The 14,902-nt window shown below is 41.6% G+C and overlaps 1 protein-coding gene across 3 annotated transcripts in view; it reads left to right on the top strand.

The window, feature by feature from the left end:
* UBQLN1 (ubiquilin 1) overlaps nt 1–14,191 on the top strand; it is a 35,968-nt gene extending 21,777 nt beyond the window's left edge. For 2 of the 3 annotated variants that reach the window (XM_074953195.1, XM_074953193.1), the window contains exons 7-11: nt 3,922–4,064; nt 5,242–5,325; nt 8,522–8,637; nt 10,991–11,159; nt 13,002–14,191. In XM_074953195.1, the coding sequence (XP_074809296.1) occupies nt 3,922–4,064; nt 5,242–5,325; nt 8,522–8,637; nt 10,991–11,159; nt 13,002–13,157 (668 nt within the window). In that variant the 3' untranslated portion in view covers nt 13,158–14,191. The remainder of the gene's footprint in view (nt 1–3,921; nt 4,065–5,241; nt 5,326–8,521; nt 8,638–10,990; nt 11,160–13,001) is intronic. The other variant, XM_074953194.1, reaches the window with a different exon arrangement.
* The last annotated feature ends 711 nt before the right edge of the window (nt 14,192–14,902 follow it).

Consider the following 14,902-nt stretch of genomic DNA (forward strand, 5'->3'; position numbering starts at 1 on the left):
TAATTGCTGAAATGACAGACATTCTTGTGTTGGACAAAGCTGTGTTTAAATGACTTGATTTAGTGTTACTAATATTTACTTGCATAGCTCTCTTTACTAGTATCAAAGTCCTATGTAGGAAAACAAACATGCAAAGTAAACTTATCTCAAGAACACTAAGAGGAGCCACAGATCTGCTAAAATAACAGTAAAAGTAGAGACTCGCTAGACAAATGAAAAACATTCTGCACACTGGACACTGGACAGAGTGCAAAAGTCCAGTAAAGTAGGTAGTGAATGAGATATTGTTAGATACAGCCTCTCAGTCTTTCCCACTTACCTGAAAGGACATATAGAGTTCATGTGAGATCTGAAACAAACTGAAATTTTACCATGTAAACAGAGGAATGAAATGTGAATGTATTAAATAAACCAATATTAGAAATTGTAATAGTGCCCCGACTTCAAAGTCAGTTGTATTGTCATGCTACGTAGGAGCCCCAGTCATGGACCCACAGCTTCATTGTGCCAAGCACTGCACAAACACATAACAAAAAATATTGTCTGTGCTTCAAAGAGCTTACAGTCTAAACCTAAGTCAAGAAACAAAGGGTGAACACAACAGACAGGAAGAGCCTATGGAAGCAAGAAAACATGATCACCATGGTGCACATTAGTCTCAGCAGCGCAGCTACTTATTGGTATCAAGTTTTCTGCAGGCAACACAGCAAACAAGAGTTTAAGGACAATGAGGCAGTTTAGTGGATGTCCCGTGTGCGAAAGACACCATGGAAGAGAGCACAAAGGTGCTTGTTTGAAAATTTAATAAGTAGTCGATGCAGGTTGACATCTCTGCCAGAGTGGAGGTCAGAATCAAGGTATCAACTACTTTGGTATAGATTTGGAGGAAAATAGGATTTGCTGCAATATAAAGGCAAAAGATACATCGTAATAAGAAGGGAAAATAAGAGAAAGTACTTGTTTAGATAAAATTATATTATCAGTGGTGCTGGTCTCAAGGCTTATAATGAAGGTTGTTGAACATTTCACATTATAAAACCTTGTTTTCAGTTGCCTATAACTTTGCCACACTAACAATTTAGTCAGACACCAGCATAGACATTTTCAGTCTAACACTAAATTTTTTTAAAGTTTTTCACCAAAAATTATTCTCCATTTCTGAGAACGAGCCAGGGAAAACATGGTTAACGCATGTTAAAAATAAAATATTTTATTCTCTTCCTTGAAGCCCTAGTATTTCTGTGCTTTGGAGCAGAGATGAAAGCGATCACCCTATTTTAAGGGATGGGTCTTTTTGTGATTCCTGTGAAAACATAGCATAATTTTTCCAAATTACAAGTCTTTACAAGTAGTACTTCGCTCGTGCTCATAAATCTGTTAGTGGCCGGCAGCAGTATTCACAGAAGATTTCACTGAGCATGCCCCATCCCACAGAGCTACTAAACATGCAGCATCCCCAGGTTGCAGGGGCTGACATTGCCACTAATTACTCTGTGCTGTAGGCCAAGGGCCATTTTGCATGGCTCCATTCACCAGAGGAGAGCAGGGAGACTCTTGTGCTGTAAGTGATCCCCCTGCTGCTTCTCAGGTTGCATGGTGGGGGGAAACAGCCTGACTTGCTCCAGTGCAGAGAGGAGGAAGGCTGGGACAGACTGGTTAGTGTAGAAAGGTGCATGTTAAGGGGAGGGAGACAGACAGGCACAGGAGCAGAGGGAGAGGTACAGAAAGATCTGTTGGCAGCCACTTCTGTGTTAAACCAGCTGCTGTGTTCCACCCCAAAGTACTGCAAAACATATAACAAGAAGCAAAAAACCCCCAAAAGTCTAGGATTATTTGATGATATGGAATTATCTTAAATCAGGATTTAGTAATGTAACTCAAATGTCTATAGAGTTTTGATATCCAAGATAGTCGTTTGTTTGTTTTTTTAATTGTGAAAGTTTTTCAAATTCATTTCAGTTCATACTGATGTAACTAGTACATATCTTTCAGTATGACTTCTAAGTCTTTGGATACGGGTATTAAACTTGGATGTGAAAATTTAAGTCAGGCAAAAATTTGGCATATAAACCTTTTTTTTGCCAGAGAATAATTTACCTAATTTTTAAAGTTATTTTGTAACATTTTTTAATAAGCGTACAAAATGAAAAGTAGAATATCTTGGTTTCAGTGTCAACTCCAGACTCTCATAAAGCTATTAGTTACAAACTGAAGTTTCACAGGTTAAGGAAGAACTTGTTCGCAGTACTCTTGCACAGCTTTGGAAGTTGACTTCTCTTCGGAGCTGTTTGCAAGCTTACTAATGTTGGTAGATTATTCAGGTTACCCAAAAAGCACAACGCATTCTTTCTGTACAAGATGTGGGAAGTGGTCTGCTGGATCTGACTTTGTAGTGATAGCACATGGTCAAATGGTGAAGGAATGACTAGACTGAGTAACTGAAGAGATGTAAATTAACATTTGAAGACAGCTCCAAAACTGTGTGCAGGAAGCTTATGTAGGAATGGAAGGGTGTGACTGGACACACTTCTAGAAGTGTCGGTACCATTTGTGGTAGGATAATCAGGTTTTCTGAATGGTTTAAAAGAAATTTGAGAAGTGCCCTTATTAGTTTAACAGCGTGTTCTTCGAGTGCTTGTTCATGTCAATTCCTGTCAGGTGTGTGCATATGCATGGAAGACTTTTCCCTAGCAGCATCCGTCGGGTCGGCCTGGGTGCCCCCTAGAGTCTCGCCTTCATGACACTCAATATAGAGCCCTGCTGACCCACCACCCCCTCAGTTCCTTCTTAATCTTTTGGCTACCGTGCACATGCTTCCCCTAGGGTTGCCAACTTTCTAATTGCACGAAATCAAACGCTCCAGCCCCCCTCCCTCAGTCGCTTGCTCTCCCCCACCCTCACTCACTTTCACTGGGCTGGGGCAGAGGGTTGGGGTGCGGGGGGGGGTGAGGGCTCCAGCTGGGGCTCTGGGGTAGGGCTGGGGATAAGGGGTTTGGGTTGCAAGAGGGGGCTCCGGGCTGCAGCCAGGAATTTGGAGCAGGCTTGGGGCTGAGCCAGAGGGTTGGGGTGTGGGAGGGGGCTCAGGGCTGGGGCAGGGGCTTGGGGTGCAGGTGGGCGTGCAGGGTCCGGGAGGGAGTTAGGGTGCAGGAGGGAGTTCTGACCTGTGGCAGGGGGTTGGGGTGCGGGAGGGAGTTCGAGGTGCAGGCTCTGGGCAGGCAGCTCCTGGTTGGCAGTGCAGCGGGGCTAAGGCAGGCTTCCTGGCTCCGTGCAGCTCCAGGAAACACCCGGCATGTCCGGCCCCTAGGTGGAGGCGCGACCAGACAGCTTTGCACGGTGCACGCTGCCCATGCCCACAGGTGCCACCCCCATAGCTCCCATTGGCCGTGGTTCCTGGCCAATGGGAGCTACGGAGCTGGCGCTGGGGGCAACATGTGGAGCTTCCCTGGTCACCCCTGTTCCTAGGGGCCACAGGGACATGCCAGCTGCTTCTGGGAGTTGCACGGAGCTAGGTCAGGCAAGGAGCCTGCCTTAAGCCTGCTGCGCTGCCAACTGGACTTTTAAGGGCCTGGCAACCCCAGCTTCACTCCACAGCGGGGCGAGTCCCCCGTGGGATGGCGCAGAGGCTTGGTGCTTCTGGCCTGCAGCGCCGAGATTTGCCATGGGCCAGATGAAATTAAGCAGGATGCCGAATCTGGCCCACGGGCCATAGGTTCCCTACCCCTGGATTATGGGTTAAAAGTGGAGAAGCTTCTTGAGATGAGTGGTGGCTGATGTCCATTATAGACAGTAATTACTCTCTCATGTTAAATCATGGAAGTGTTATGCACTCATCACCATATTTAATTATAATTAAATGAAAGTGCATCTGTCACTATTTTCATGCTTATGAATTGCTAAAGTGACCATTTTCTACTTTTTAAGCTGGTATGTTCAACACTCCAGGAATGCAGAGTTTGTTGCAGCAGATAACAGAAAATCCACAGCTTATGCAGAACATGTTGTCTGCACCCTATATGAGAAGCATGATGCAGTCACTAAGCCAGAACCCTGATCTTGCAGCACAGGTAAAGGCACCTATGTATTGTATGTACTGAATGAAAAGAGAGGTATTGCAAATTCATGCAATAACTACTGTCACAACAAAGTAACAATTTTATGTGCTAACACCAACACCTACTAGCCTATTAATATGCTTCTCCAGTTCCTAGTTAGACATCTTGACAGTCAACCTCCTGAGTCTAACTGCAGGATAGAGCTAAACAGTGAGCACTGGCAAGACTGTAAAGCAAACTGCAAAAACTCTTGGCTCAGAACCGTGGGTGAACCGAAGGGGCCAGGTAGTACTAAGTTAGATGGACAGAACAACCACGGGAGCTGAAATTTTTTGTGTGTACTTCAGTGTGAAACGTCTTAACAACCATAAACTTGTGACTTCATATAGGAACCACTTGAAAAGTTAGTCTCAAACTTGTAGGCAGGGCCACTGGTCTATGTAGCCCCAAACTGATTTTAGGAGTTAGTTGTTCAGGCTGTCAGATACATGGCACTTGTATCTTCAGTCTTCAGCTGTGACCTTCCTGTATGGCTTTCATTTGCTGTATAAGTGCAAATATTATTACAGCTTTATGAATGGCGGCATAGTCTTTTCCTAATATCACTTATAGTGCAAATATGCCTGTGGGTTCAGCTTCTAAAGGGTCAGCACAGGTTGGATGTGTGCCACGTGGAGTGGAATGGAAAGTATCTCATGCTTTTAAAAAAAAACAAAAAACACTTAGCAGGGGAGCTTCACTGGCTTTTTGCACACATTCAATGTGTGCATAGAGGAACAGTCCTTAACTCTGTAGTATGCAAGTCTTATCCTGTTCATCCTCTTCAGTCTATCTCATCTGCAAGGGGATGTTTATGCAAATAATGGCACTTCCATCTGGATAAAAACTTTAAAAAAAAAAAAAAAAATTACAAAAAACCACCCACCCACCTAGTTGTCCATTGTTAGATGACTGGATGTCTAGGAGAAATCAGTTTTGGACAGTAAGTGAAGGAAGACAACATGGTCATTTAAAAGATTTCTGTTTTTCAAAGAAGATCCTAACTGTCATATTAAACGGTTAATTATAAATGTACTGAATATATAAGTTGCACTAAATCACCTTTTGGGGGGGGGGGGAGATGGAGAGGGGAGCAGCTTTATTTACTGTCTTTAGTGTTTGCAGCTAAAATTGAACATTTGCCTCATAGATGATGCTGAATAATCCCTTATTTGCTGGAAATCCTCAGCTTCAGGAACAAATGAGACAACAACTCCCAACTTTCCTTCAACAAGTGAGTAAAAGAGAGGCTAACTGTTGTCAGCAAACATCTTGCGTGTAGTGTTAGCCGAACTGCAAACATAAGGTCTTGCTTTGTTGTGGTTGAAAGCATAAAGGCCTGGTCTATGATTCTACTGCAAACACTAGCTTCAGTTGGGAGTTGGGCTTTTAGTGATTTAAATACTTGCAAATACTAACCCAAACCCCTTTTCCTCCACCACTAACATGAGCTCTTGGTTTGCCTTTCCCTCCCCGAAAGGTAGAGGCCTGATAGTGTGCCCTGAATGAGAAAGTCCACTATGTCAGTGTGGGCAGCCACAAACCATGATGCATGTTGTTGAGAACTGCATGATGACTCAACTTCCTGGAGGTCTTGAACCTTCTTGATAAGAGCGCTGTGGCTTGGCCAGATTGCATACGTCAAATAAAATAACCTTAGTTTTATCTGGGTTGAACTTTAGCCACCTCACTCTCATCCATTTTTTCAGCCTCCACAGAGGCTGGGTCAGGTGTTCAAACCACTGACTGCGTAGGGTGAGATGGAGATGCAGAGCTAAAAGCACTGCAGCCAATCCCTTTGCACTAATCCTCTAGGTGAGGGAAGGTGAGACGGAATCCCATGGCAATTGTTGTGACTGTGTCATTTGGGATAATGAGCAGTTGCATAGTACTACTCTGTGGGAGTGCTCGGCAAGGAAGAACACGCACAGCTGTGTGCAGCCCTACCGCTCCTGGGAGAGAGCCTCATCCATCAATATAGTTTCTGATCTATACTCACGTCTGTACCAGATTAACAGGAATAAGGAAATCTAAGACATCTAGGTGCTCTGAATTGTCAGTCTTTTCTATTATAATAAAACTCAAACTGTTGGACACTAGATGATAGACAAGTTGTCAACATTATGTTTTGCTAAGCAAAGAGTGCATAGCAGCATACTTTACAGAAGTTGGCACTGGGTCTTTCCTCAGAGACGTTGACAAATTTCACCAGCTGTGGATCTAGCTCTTTCCCTCTGACCTTCCTCAACCTATCTAAAAGACGTATTGTGTGCATGAAGGGCCCACAATACTTCTCATATCTCACTGAGCATTACTGGCCTAAACTTAATCAGAGAAGGTTTAGAATTTTTCTCCAGATCCTGTTCTGCATTTGTGGAAGCTGACAACTTGGCCTGATCCATGTAAGGGGCCTAGAGCCCAGACTCCAGCCTGAGCCCAAACATCTACACGGCAATTTTATAGCTCCACAGCCCGAGCCCCATGAGCCTGAGTCAGCTGCCTTGGGTGTTTTGGTGTAGTGTAGACATAGCCTAAGGGAAAAACTGGAGAACAGGGTGGTTAGGAGCCTAACATGGTAGGATTTTTATAATTTTTATCCTATACTAAAACACCCAGTAAGAATGGTTGTTAGAGGAGCAGCCACTTCTGGCAGGGCCTTCTTGAAACACTTTGCTTTTGTTAGTCTTCAAGTGTGGATCTTGAAACTAGTCCCCTTTCCCTAAGAGGAAAGGAGTGCCACAATCTCAAAACACAGAAGGAAATAGTTAGTTCTTGGCATGTCCTAATTTTCAGCCACTTCCCTTTGAGGCACAGTGTTTGTCAAAAATCTGGTAATGGTCCATTGTAACTTTGAAGACAAGATGATAAATAGCACAACCAAACACTAAGCCAGCCTCATTTTAGAATCCATTAGGTGATTCTCCAAATGGTAAATGAGAGTGCTGTCTTTGTTGTATCCCCCAAGAGTTTGAATCTTAGACCAATCTTGTCACTCAAAAGTCATTGCAAGATTTCACCTTTTGTTTATGTAGTTCTGATAAGAGATGGGCCGAAGCCATGAACTTCAGTTTCATATTTGAAACTTCGCAGTGTCTAGAGATTTTCAGATCTCAGGATTTGGCTTGGGCTCATCAATAGTTGTGAAAGCTACAGGTTCAGATGTTCCAGCAGGTGAAGAGGAACTTGATCCAGCCATCTTAAGTGTATACATCAGACTGTATGTATCATCTAGATAGCATTCGTGTACATAAGTAGGCTGATATGGCACTATAGATAATGCAGAGAGGGGGTATTGGGCATACACTTGCAAAGTCTAAACTTAATAGCAGTCCTAGTCTGAAGAGCAGGTATGTCATACGATACATTTCGCTGGACGACTAGTGAGAAAGTGCTTCTAGAGTAGTTTGTCACAATGTAGGCCAATTGCACCTTTATCCTCCTCCCCTCTCCCCTACCCCCATCCCCTGGTGGTCCACCAAAGGCACTTCCTCTAGGCTCCCAACTCCTCAGCTGTCAACTCTCCTGGGCAGAGATCCACATCTCTTTCCCTCCTGTCCTGGGGTGTTACAGCTGCACAGCTCCCTAATTTACACTGTGATGATTTACACCTAGCAAGCCAGACTGCCTAAAGCCAGCATCTGTGCTTTGTTTTTTCTCCAAAGGCTATGCCCAATATACTGCCTCTGTTATAAATGACCACACAGCTCCTTATAAGGAAGCACATTTATTCTTAAGGTAAAAGCATTGCAGAAAAAATGTTTAAAAACAATAGAAGAACTGACATGCATGCTAAAAAGTTACCAGAGATCACTCCAACTTCAGGCTCTGATAGATGTCAGTCCTTCAAAACCCACATTTGGGTTTTCCCCTGGTTACAAGTTTATAGTTGTCTCAGAACTAAGATTGGGGAAGTCATCTTGTTTCTATACAGCTCAGGCCATTAGCCTTCAGGACCAGGTAATCAGAAGACAGTTACCCTCTCCTCAGGGTTTTTGCATCACCGGAAGTGAATAATTTGTGTTAACATTTCCCTAGGTAATTCACTTCACCTTTATTGTCCCAGAAAACCCATTCTTGTCTAGACTATACTGAGATTATGCCTTTGAACTTCCAGGTCTTACATCACATCCCCCAAGAGGTTACCTGAAATCCTAGCCCACAATAATATGTAAGCTTTGCATTTAGTACAGTAAGATTTTTTTTTTTGAGGATATTGCCTTATCTGTCACTGTTCCCCATACTTAAAAGGTCTTGGTGGAGCTGCAACTGCAAAAGAGGGAACCATCACAAGAACTGTGCAGAGAGATATTAGAATAAAAAGATGAGCAATAACAGGTTTTGAGGGAGTGGGTTCACTACAAGAAACAAACAGTGATGAAGATTAACTTGGTACATGTTTCAGTTATATTACAAGTTTTTCCTTTTCTTAGATGCAGAACCCGGACACGCTGTCGGCAATGGCAAACCCTAGAGCAATGCAAGCTTTGCTACAAATTCAACAGGGCTTGCAGACACTAGCAACAGAAGCACCAGGGCTTATACCAGGGTAAGAGTTGGCCCAACGAACTTGTACATTTCTTCACTTATTTATTTTAAATCTCTTTGGTTTATTTGTCAGCTTTTTGTCTTGCTGCTTTAAATTTAGAAGCTTGTCCAGTTGCACAAGTTGTTCCACACAAACACCATCTTCAGTTTACTAAATATCTTCATTTCAGGCATCTCCTACCTTTTTCCCCTTAAAAAATGTTAAAATGCTAATGTTTATAATTAGGGCCCTACCAAATTCACGGCTGTGAAAAATGCGTCACAGACCATGAAATCTGGTCTTTTGTGTGCTTTTACCCTATACTACAGATTTAACGGAGGAGACCAGCATTTCTCAAATTGGGGGTTCTGACAGAAAAGGGAGTTGCGGGGGGGGGAGGGTTTTCAAGGTTATTTGGGGGGGGGGGGTGCATGGTATTGCCACCCTTACTTCTGCGCTGCCTTCAGAGCTGGGTGGCCGGAGAGTGGTGGCTGGAGAGCGGAGGCTAGTGGCTGGGCACCCAGCTCTGAAGGCAGCACCCCACCAGCAACAGGGCAGAAGTAAGGGTGGCAATACCCCATACCATGCCACCCTTACTTCTGTGCTGCTGCCTTCAGAGCTGGGTGGCCGGAGAGTGGTGGCTGCTGACTGAGGGCCCGGCTCTGCATGCAGCAGTGCAGAAGTAAGGGTGGCAATACCATAGCATGCCATCATTACTTCTATGCTGCTGCTGGCAATGGCTCTGCCTTCAGAGCTGGGCTCCTGGCCAGCAGCTGCTGCTCTCCAGATCTGAAGGCAGCGCCGCCAGGAGCACTGCAGAAGTAAGGGTAGCAGTACCACAACCCCTCCCCCACAATAGATTCATAGATATTAAGGTCAGAAGGGACCATTCTGATCATCTAGTCTGACCTGCACAATGCAGGCCACAGAATTTCAGCCACCCACTCCTGCAATAAACCTCTCTCCTATGTCTGAGCTATTAAAGTCCTCAAATCATGGTTTAAAGACTTCCAAGGTGCAGAGAATCCTCCAGCAAGTGACCCGTGCCCCGTGCTGCAGAGCAAGGTGAAAAACCCCCAGGGCCTCTTCCAATCTGCCCTGGAGGAAAATTCCTTCCCGACACCAAATATGGCAATCAGCTAAACCCTGAGCATGTGGGCAAGATTCACAAGCCAGATACCCAGGAAAGAATTCTCTGTAGTAACTCAGATCCCACCCCATCTAACATCCCACTACAGGCCATTGGGCCTATTTACCATGAATAGTTAAAGATCAGTTAATTGTCAAAATCATGTTATCCCATCATACCATCTCCTCCATAAACTTATCGAGTTTTAATCTTGAAGCCAGATAGGTCTTTTGCCCCCACTGCTTCCCTTGGAAGGCTGTTCCAGAACTTCACTCCTCTGACTGTTAGAAACCATCGTCTAATTTCAAGTCTAAACTTCCTGATGGCCAGTTTATATCCATTTGTTCTTTTGTCCACATTGGTACTGAGCTTAAATAATTCCTCTCCCTCTCTGGTATTTATCCCTCTGATATATTTACAGAGAGCAATCATATCTCCCGTCAGCCTTCTTTTGGTTAGGCTAAACAAGCTCCCTGAGTCTCCTTTCATAAGACAGGTTTTCCATGCCTCGGATCATCCTAGTAGCCCTTCTCTGTACCTGTTCCAGTTTGAATTCATCCTTCTTAAACATGGGAGACCAGAACTGCACACAGTATTCCAGATGAGGTCTCACCAGTGCCTTGTATAACGGTACTAACACCTCCTTATCTCTACTGGAAATACCTCGTCTGATGCATCCCAAGACCGCATTAGCTTTTTTCACGGCCATATCACATTGGCGGCTCATAGTCGTCCTGTGGTCAACCAATACTCCAAGGTCCTTCTCCTCCTCCATTACTTCTAATTGATGCGTCCCCAGCTTAAAACTAAAATTCTTGTTATTAATCCCTAAATGCATAACCTTACGCTTCTCACTATAACCTTGTGACACCCTTTCTCTCCCCTCCCCCACACCCCCCGGAAGCCCCCCACCACCACCACACAACTCCTTTTTGGGTCAGGACCCCTACAATTACAACAGAGTAAAATTTCAGAGTTAAATACCTGAAATCATGAAACTTACGATTTTTAAAAACCTATGATCATGAAATTGACCAAAATGGACCATGAACTTGGTAGGGCCCTATTTATAATGGATCTTACTATGTTTGGATGCTTTACTTACATTAAATTCACATTCTCCATTCCCACTGATATCCACAGAATTCCAGTGTGACAGTTGGTGCGGGGGGAGGAGTAATAGTATGTGATGATCAACTTTAATACAAAAGTGAATGTTAGCATTGCTGTTCCTCGTCTCTGCAGATTTAATCCTGGTGTAGGGGGATTAGGAAGCACTGGAGGTCCAACAGGGACAACCATACCTAGCTCCATCCCCAGTGAAAATACAAGTCCAGCCTCAGGAGTTGCTGAATCTAGTCACCAACAATTTGTTCAGCAAATGTTGCAGGCACTTGCTGGTGCAAATGCTCAGGTAAGGTAGCAGATGGCTAAATCCTAGAACTTTAAGATGTATCTATTATTTGATTTATCAATGTAGGCTGAAAGGGGCAGTTAGGGAGTACTTGAAAAAACACATGCTTAATGCTGGTGGCTAATGGATGGATGAGCAGACCAGGCTAGAAAACTCTTGTTTTCCCAGATGTGAAAATAAATGCTGGAAAAATTGAAATTTTAATACTTCTGTCCTGGGGACCATTTGCCCTTGAGTTGTTCACGTGCACAGAGAAATGCGCAGATTCAGTGTCGATGTTGAGCCTTTCACTTATGCCTCTGCCCAGTCAGTTTTGGTTTTTTAAAGCTATTTCAATTCTGTGTAGGTGTCATTTGTCTTGTATCGATCTGAAAGACTGATATGGTGGTAGAAGTTTCTCACAATGTTCAAAATGTCCTTAGTAGTACAAAGAGCAAACTTAGACTGACAAAAGCTATAAAATTCTTAATTTGGGTACTGACTTTATTGCAAACTTGAGATGAACTCGATTTCAAAAAGCAAGTTGTTTCAGGTATGCAATAGCCCCTAAGATTTCTGCTAACTCTTGTTTGTACAGTAACGTTTTATCTTAAAAATATTTGTCAGCCTAATTGCTATATCAAGGACCTATACAGACAAAGGACACTCACTATAGGTAACATTCTGCGAAATGCACACAAACTAGAAATCAGAGCAAAATGTTTTTGTTTAATCTGTTAAACTGAGAGTTCCAAGTAACAAATAGTAGGTAAAGATGTTGGCTAAGAGAATTTTTTGGTGTCCATTTAATATTCCCTTACTGCTTGGGTAATGTAGGGAGTTCAGAACAGCCATACCATCTGTGCTGTAATACTTGAACATGGGCTTAATAGCTGGAATCAAGCTAGAATGGAAGACTTGATGAACAAAAAAAGTTTTTTGTATTTTTATAGGTTGGTCACTAACTCTTGTAACTGTTCACTCTTTAAAATCTAGTATTTGAAAAACAGTTTCCCCTTTGTTGCTTATCTGTCAAACTGGAGTTAAAGAACTCTTGGAATGGCAACTTCTGGAAACAGCAAGAAGTGTAGTTTCTTTGGCTTTCTTGGTTTAAAATACCTATGTTAAACATATTGTCACTTATAACTAAAACGGTTTCAAAGAATGCTTCTAACCGTCAGAAGTTTGTAAGGGCTCAATCCTGTACTATCGAAGCCAGTATTTCTGCCACTAATTGTGTGGGAGCGGGATCAGACCATAAAAGCACAGCTGTTCAGTTTCCCATTTGGAAGTTCTAAACTTTTATAAAACTTTTGCAACTTCAAATACTTCTTGACTTTTTTAAAGCCTTTAGAAATTATAAAAAGTAATATGCCAATAACGAGAATAACTTTACTTTGCCTCATCAGTTCAGTAACCATCAATGAGTTTATTAAAAATCTCCAAAGCATAGCATCATTGGATTTAACTCTTCATTTCATTTACAAGAACAATCTGTTAATGACCCGTTGAAGGAACTATTTTGAGGAAATGATTCTCAATCAGATTATCTTGCTTTGCTCCCTTACATCGCATCAAACATGCAGCACTTCCTGTAGTCACTTCAAAAACAATCAGTACAGGTACAGGTGTTCTTAAACCAGTCAGCAGACGATCCTTGGAGAAAGATGCTATTCAGTTGCAGTTGTTCGAGCATTTCAATTTTGCTGTCTCCTTTTGGAGACTTAAAGGAAACTTTAGTTGCAGAAATACGCCAAGACAAAGTATGGAATAGAATCAAATGTATTTAATCTAGTACAGTTTGTACACAGTATTTGTATTAAGCCTGTTTCTACAGCTTGAAATAAATTGTCCTCTTTTTAGCAGTTACAAAATCCAGAAGTCAGATTTCAGCAACAACTGGAGCAGCTCAGTGCAATGGGCTTTTTGAACCGTGAAGCAAATTTACAAGCTCTAATAGCAACAGGAGGAGATATCAATGCAGCTATTGAAAGGCTACTGGGCTCCCAACCATCATAGCAACATTTCTTTAACTTGAAAAATGTAATTTATTTTTGATAACAGCTCTTAAATCTTTAAAATACTTGCTTTATTTCATTCTGACTCTTGAGATTGTCTTGTTATAACTACACCCAGTCTGATGCATTTTAAGGTGGAGTGCAGTAGTTTTCTTTGAACAGTGGGAATCAATGTTTTTTCATTCACAGTTGTTGCATGCATCAAACACTTCTCTTTGTTCAGCATTTATTGTGATTTTGTTGAAACAAATATCTTTCACAATTGAATCAACAGGTTTTGTCAGACCTACAATTGTCCAATTTATTTACTACTTAAACATTAGCTTTGGGTAGTAATTTATGTAGAATACAAATTATTAAAAAGGAAACAAATTAAATGAAGCTATAATTTGTGGGTACCAATACTGCTTTTTGTGACTTCAGCATGTATTTTTTGCTAGCAAAATGCTGTAAGATTTATACCACTTGATTTATCTATCATTTTTGCTTTTATTTGTATAAAATATACACACAATATACATGTTGGAAACAGCTCACATCTAGGAACTTAAACACTGCAATAGAATGAATCTATGTAACTAAAAAAATCCAGAACAAATAAAACTGACACATTTCTAGTGGAGAAACTTTGAGCATCTTTGGTGAACATCTCTCAGCAAAAGAGTTTAGGCAAGTTCATTTAAAATATGCTAGAATTATTGATCTAATTATCTCTAAGTCTACATCTAACTGTACAGAAAGCTGCATTGTAACATTGTCTCAGTATTCACAAGGATTGACTGTAAATTATCTTAATCTTTTTGCAGATTGAAGGAGCACTACTGTATGCTCTGAAACTGCTTCTAAAGCTTTTTGGCTTCTCTCATTGAGATTCTAACATGCATTATGATTTGTAATTGGAAGAATTACTTTCACTGACAGTGTCATGTGATATTCTAATTACTTTTAACCACCATGTAAAAATACTGTATATCTTTTGAGTTTTTATTGGTAGTTATTTCTCTTGTGCACAGGTAATAAATGAATTAAAAATTCTTTGAGCAATTTGTCTCAAGTGTTTTTGCACAATTGCTGATTCTTTAACTTTCAGAAAAATGAAACCTCTTGATGTTTGGCCATTAAGGGAGACTTTTGGAACACCATACAAATGTTTATCCTTTGACCAGGATTAATAAACAATGTTTGGATTATAAAGGAGAGAGGGAAAGTAAGGGAAATCAAAAGTATGAGGACTACCCTTTGAAAATAGGTAAAATGTAACACTTGATGAGATAAAGCATACTAGACTGTCTTTATCCTGTTTAGCAAACTGGGTTTGGTTTGGATGATTCATCCCTTCTGGGGCCTGTTATGTCAAGTTTAAATGTTGAAGATTATTCACTTGTACTATTTATACTTTAATCTCAGCATTGTATTTTATCAAATCATGTAAACAATCACTTCCTTTGGTGTTGAGTATAAATGTGATTTACTTCAAAAGGTGATGGGAAACAGGTTAAACTTATCCTTCCATACATAAGTTAGATGAACGAAAAGAATTTTGAAATATAAACAACAAAATGAGATCAGGTACTCTGTATTTAAATCACTTACGTTGGTTATAAAACTGAAATCTTCTAACGTCTGTTAGAGCAAATCTCAAGAGAATGTGCTATTCTGATTTGCACCTTTCCTGGATGGTAAACATTTTAGCTGAATTTTGGCACTAATAAGTAAATTGCTGAATTACAGCTTATGCACAGTGCT

The sequence above is a fragment of the Natator depressus genome, chromosome 5, assembly GCF_965152275.1.
Source record: "Natator depressus isolate rNatDep1 chromosome 5, rNatDep2.hap1, whole genome shotgun sequence".
NCBI classification, from domain to species: Eukaryota; Metazoa; Chordata; order Testudines; family Cheloniidae; genus Natator; species Natator depressus.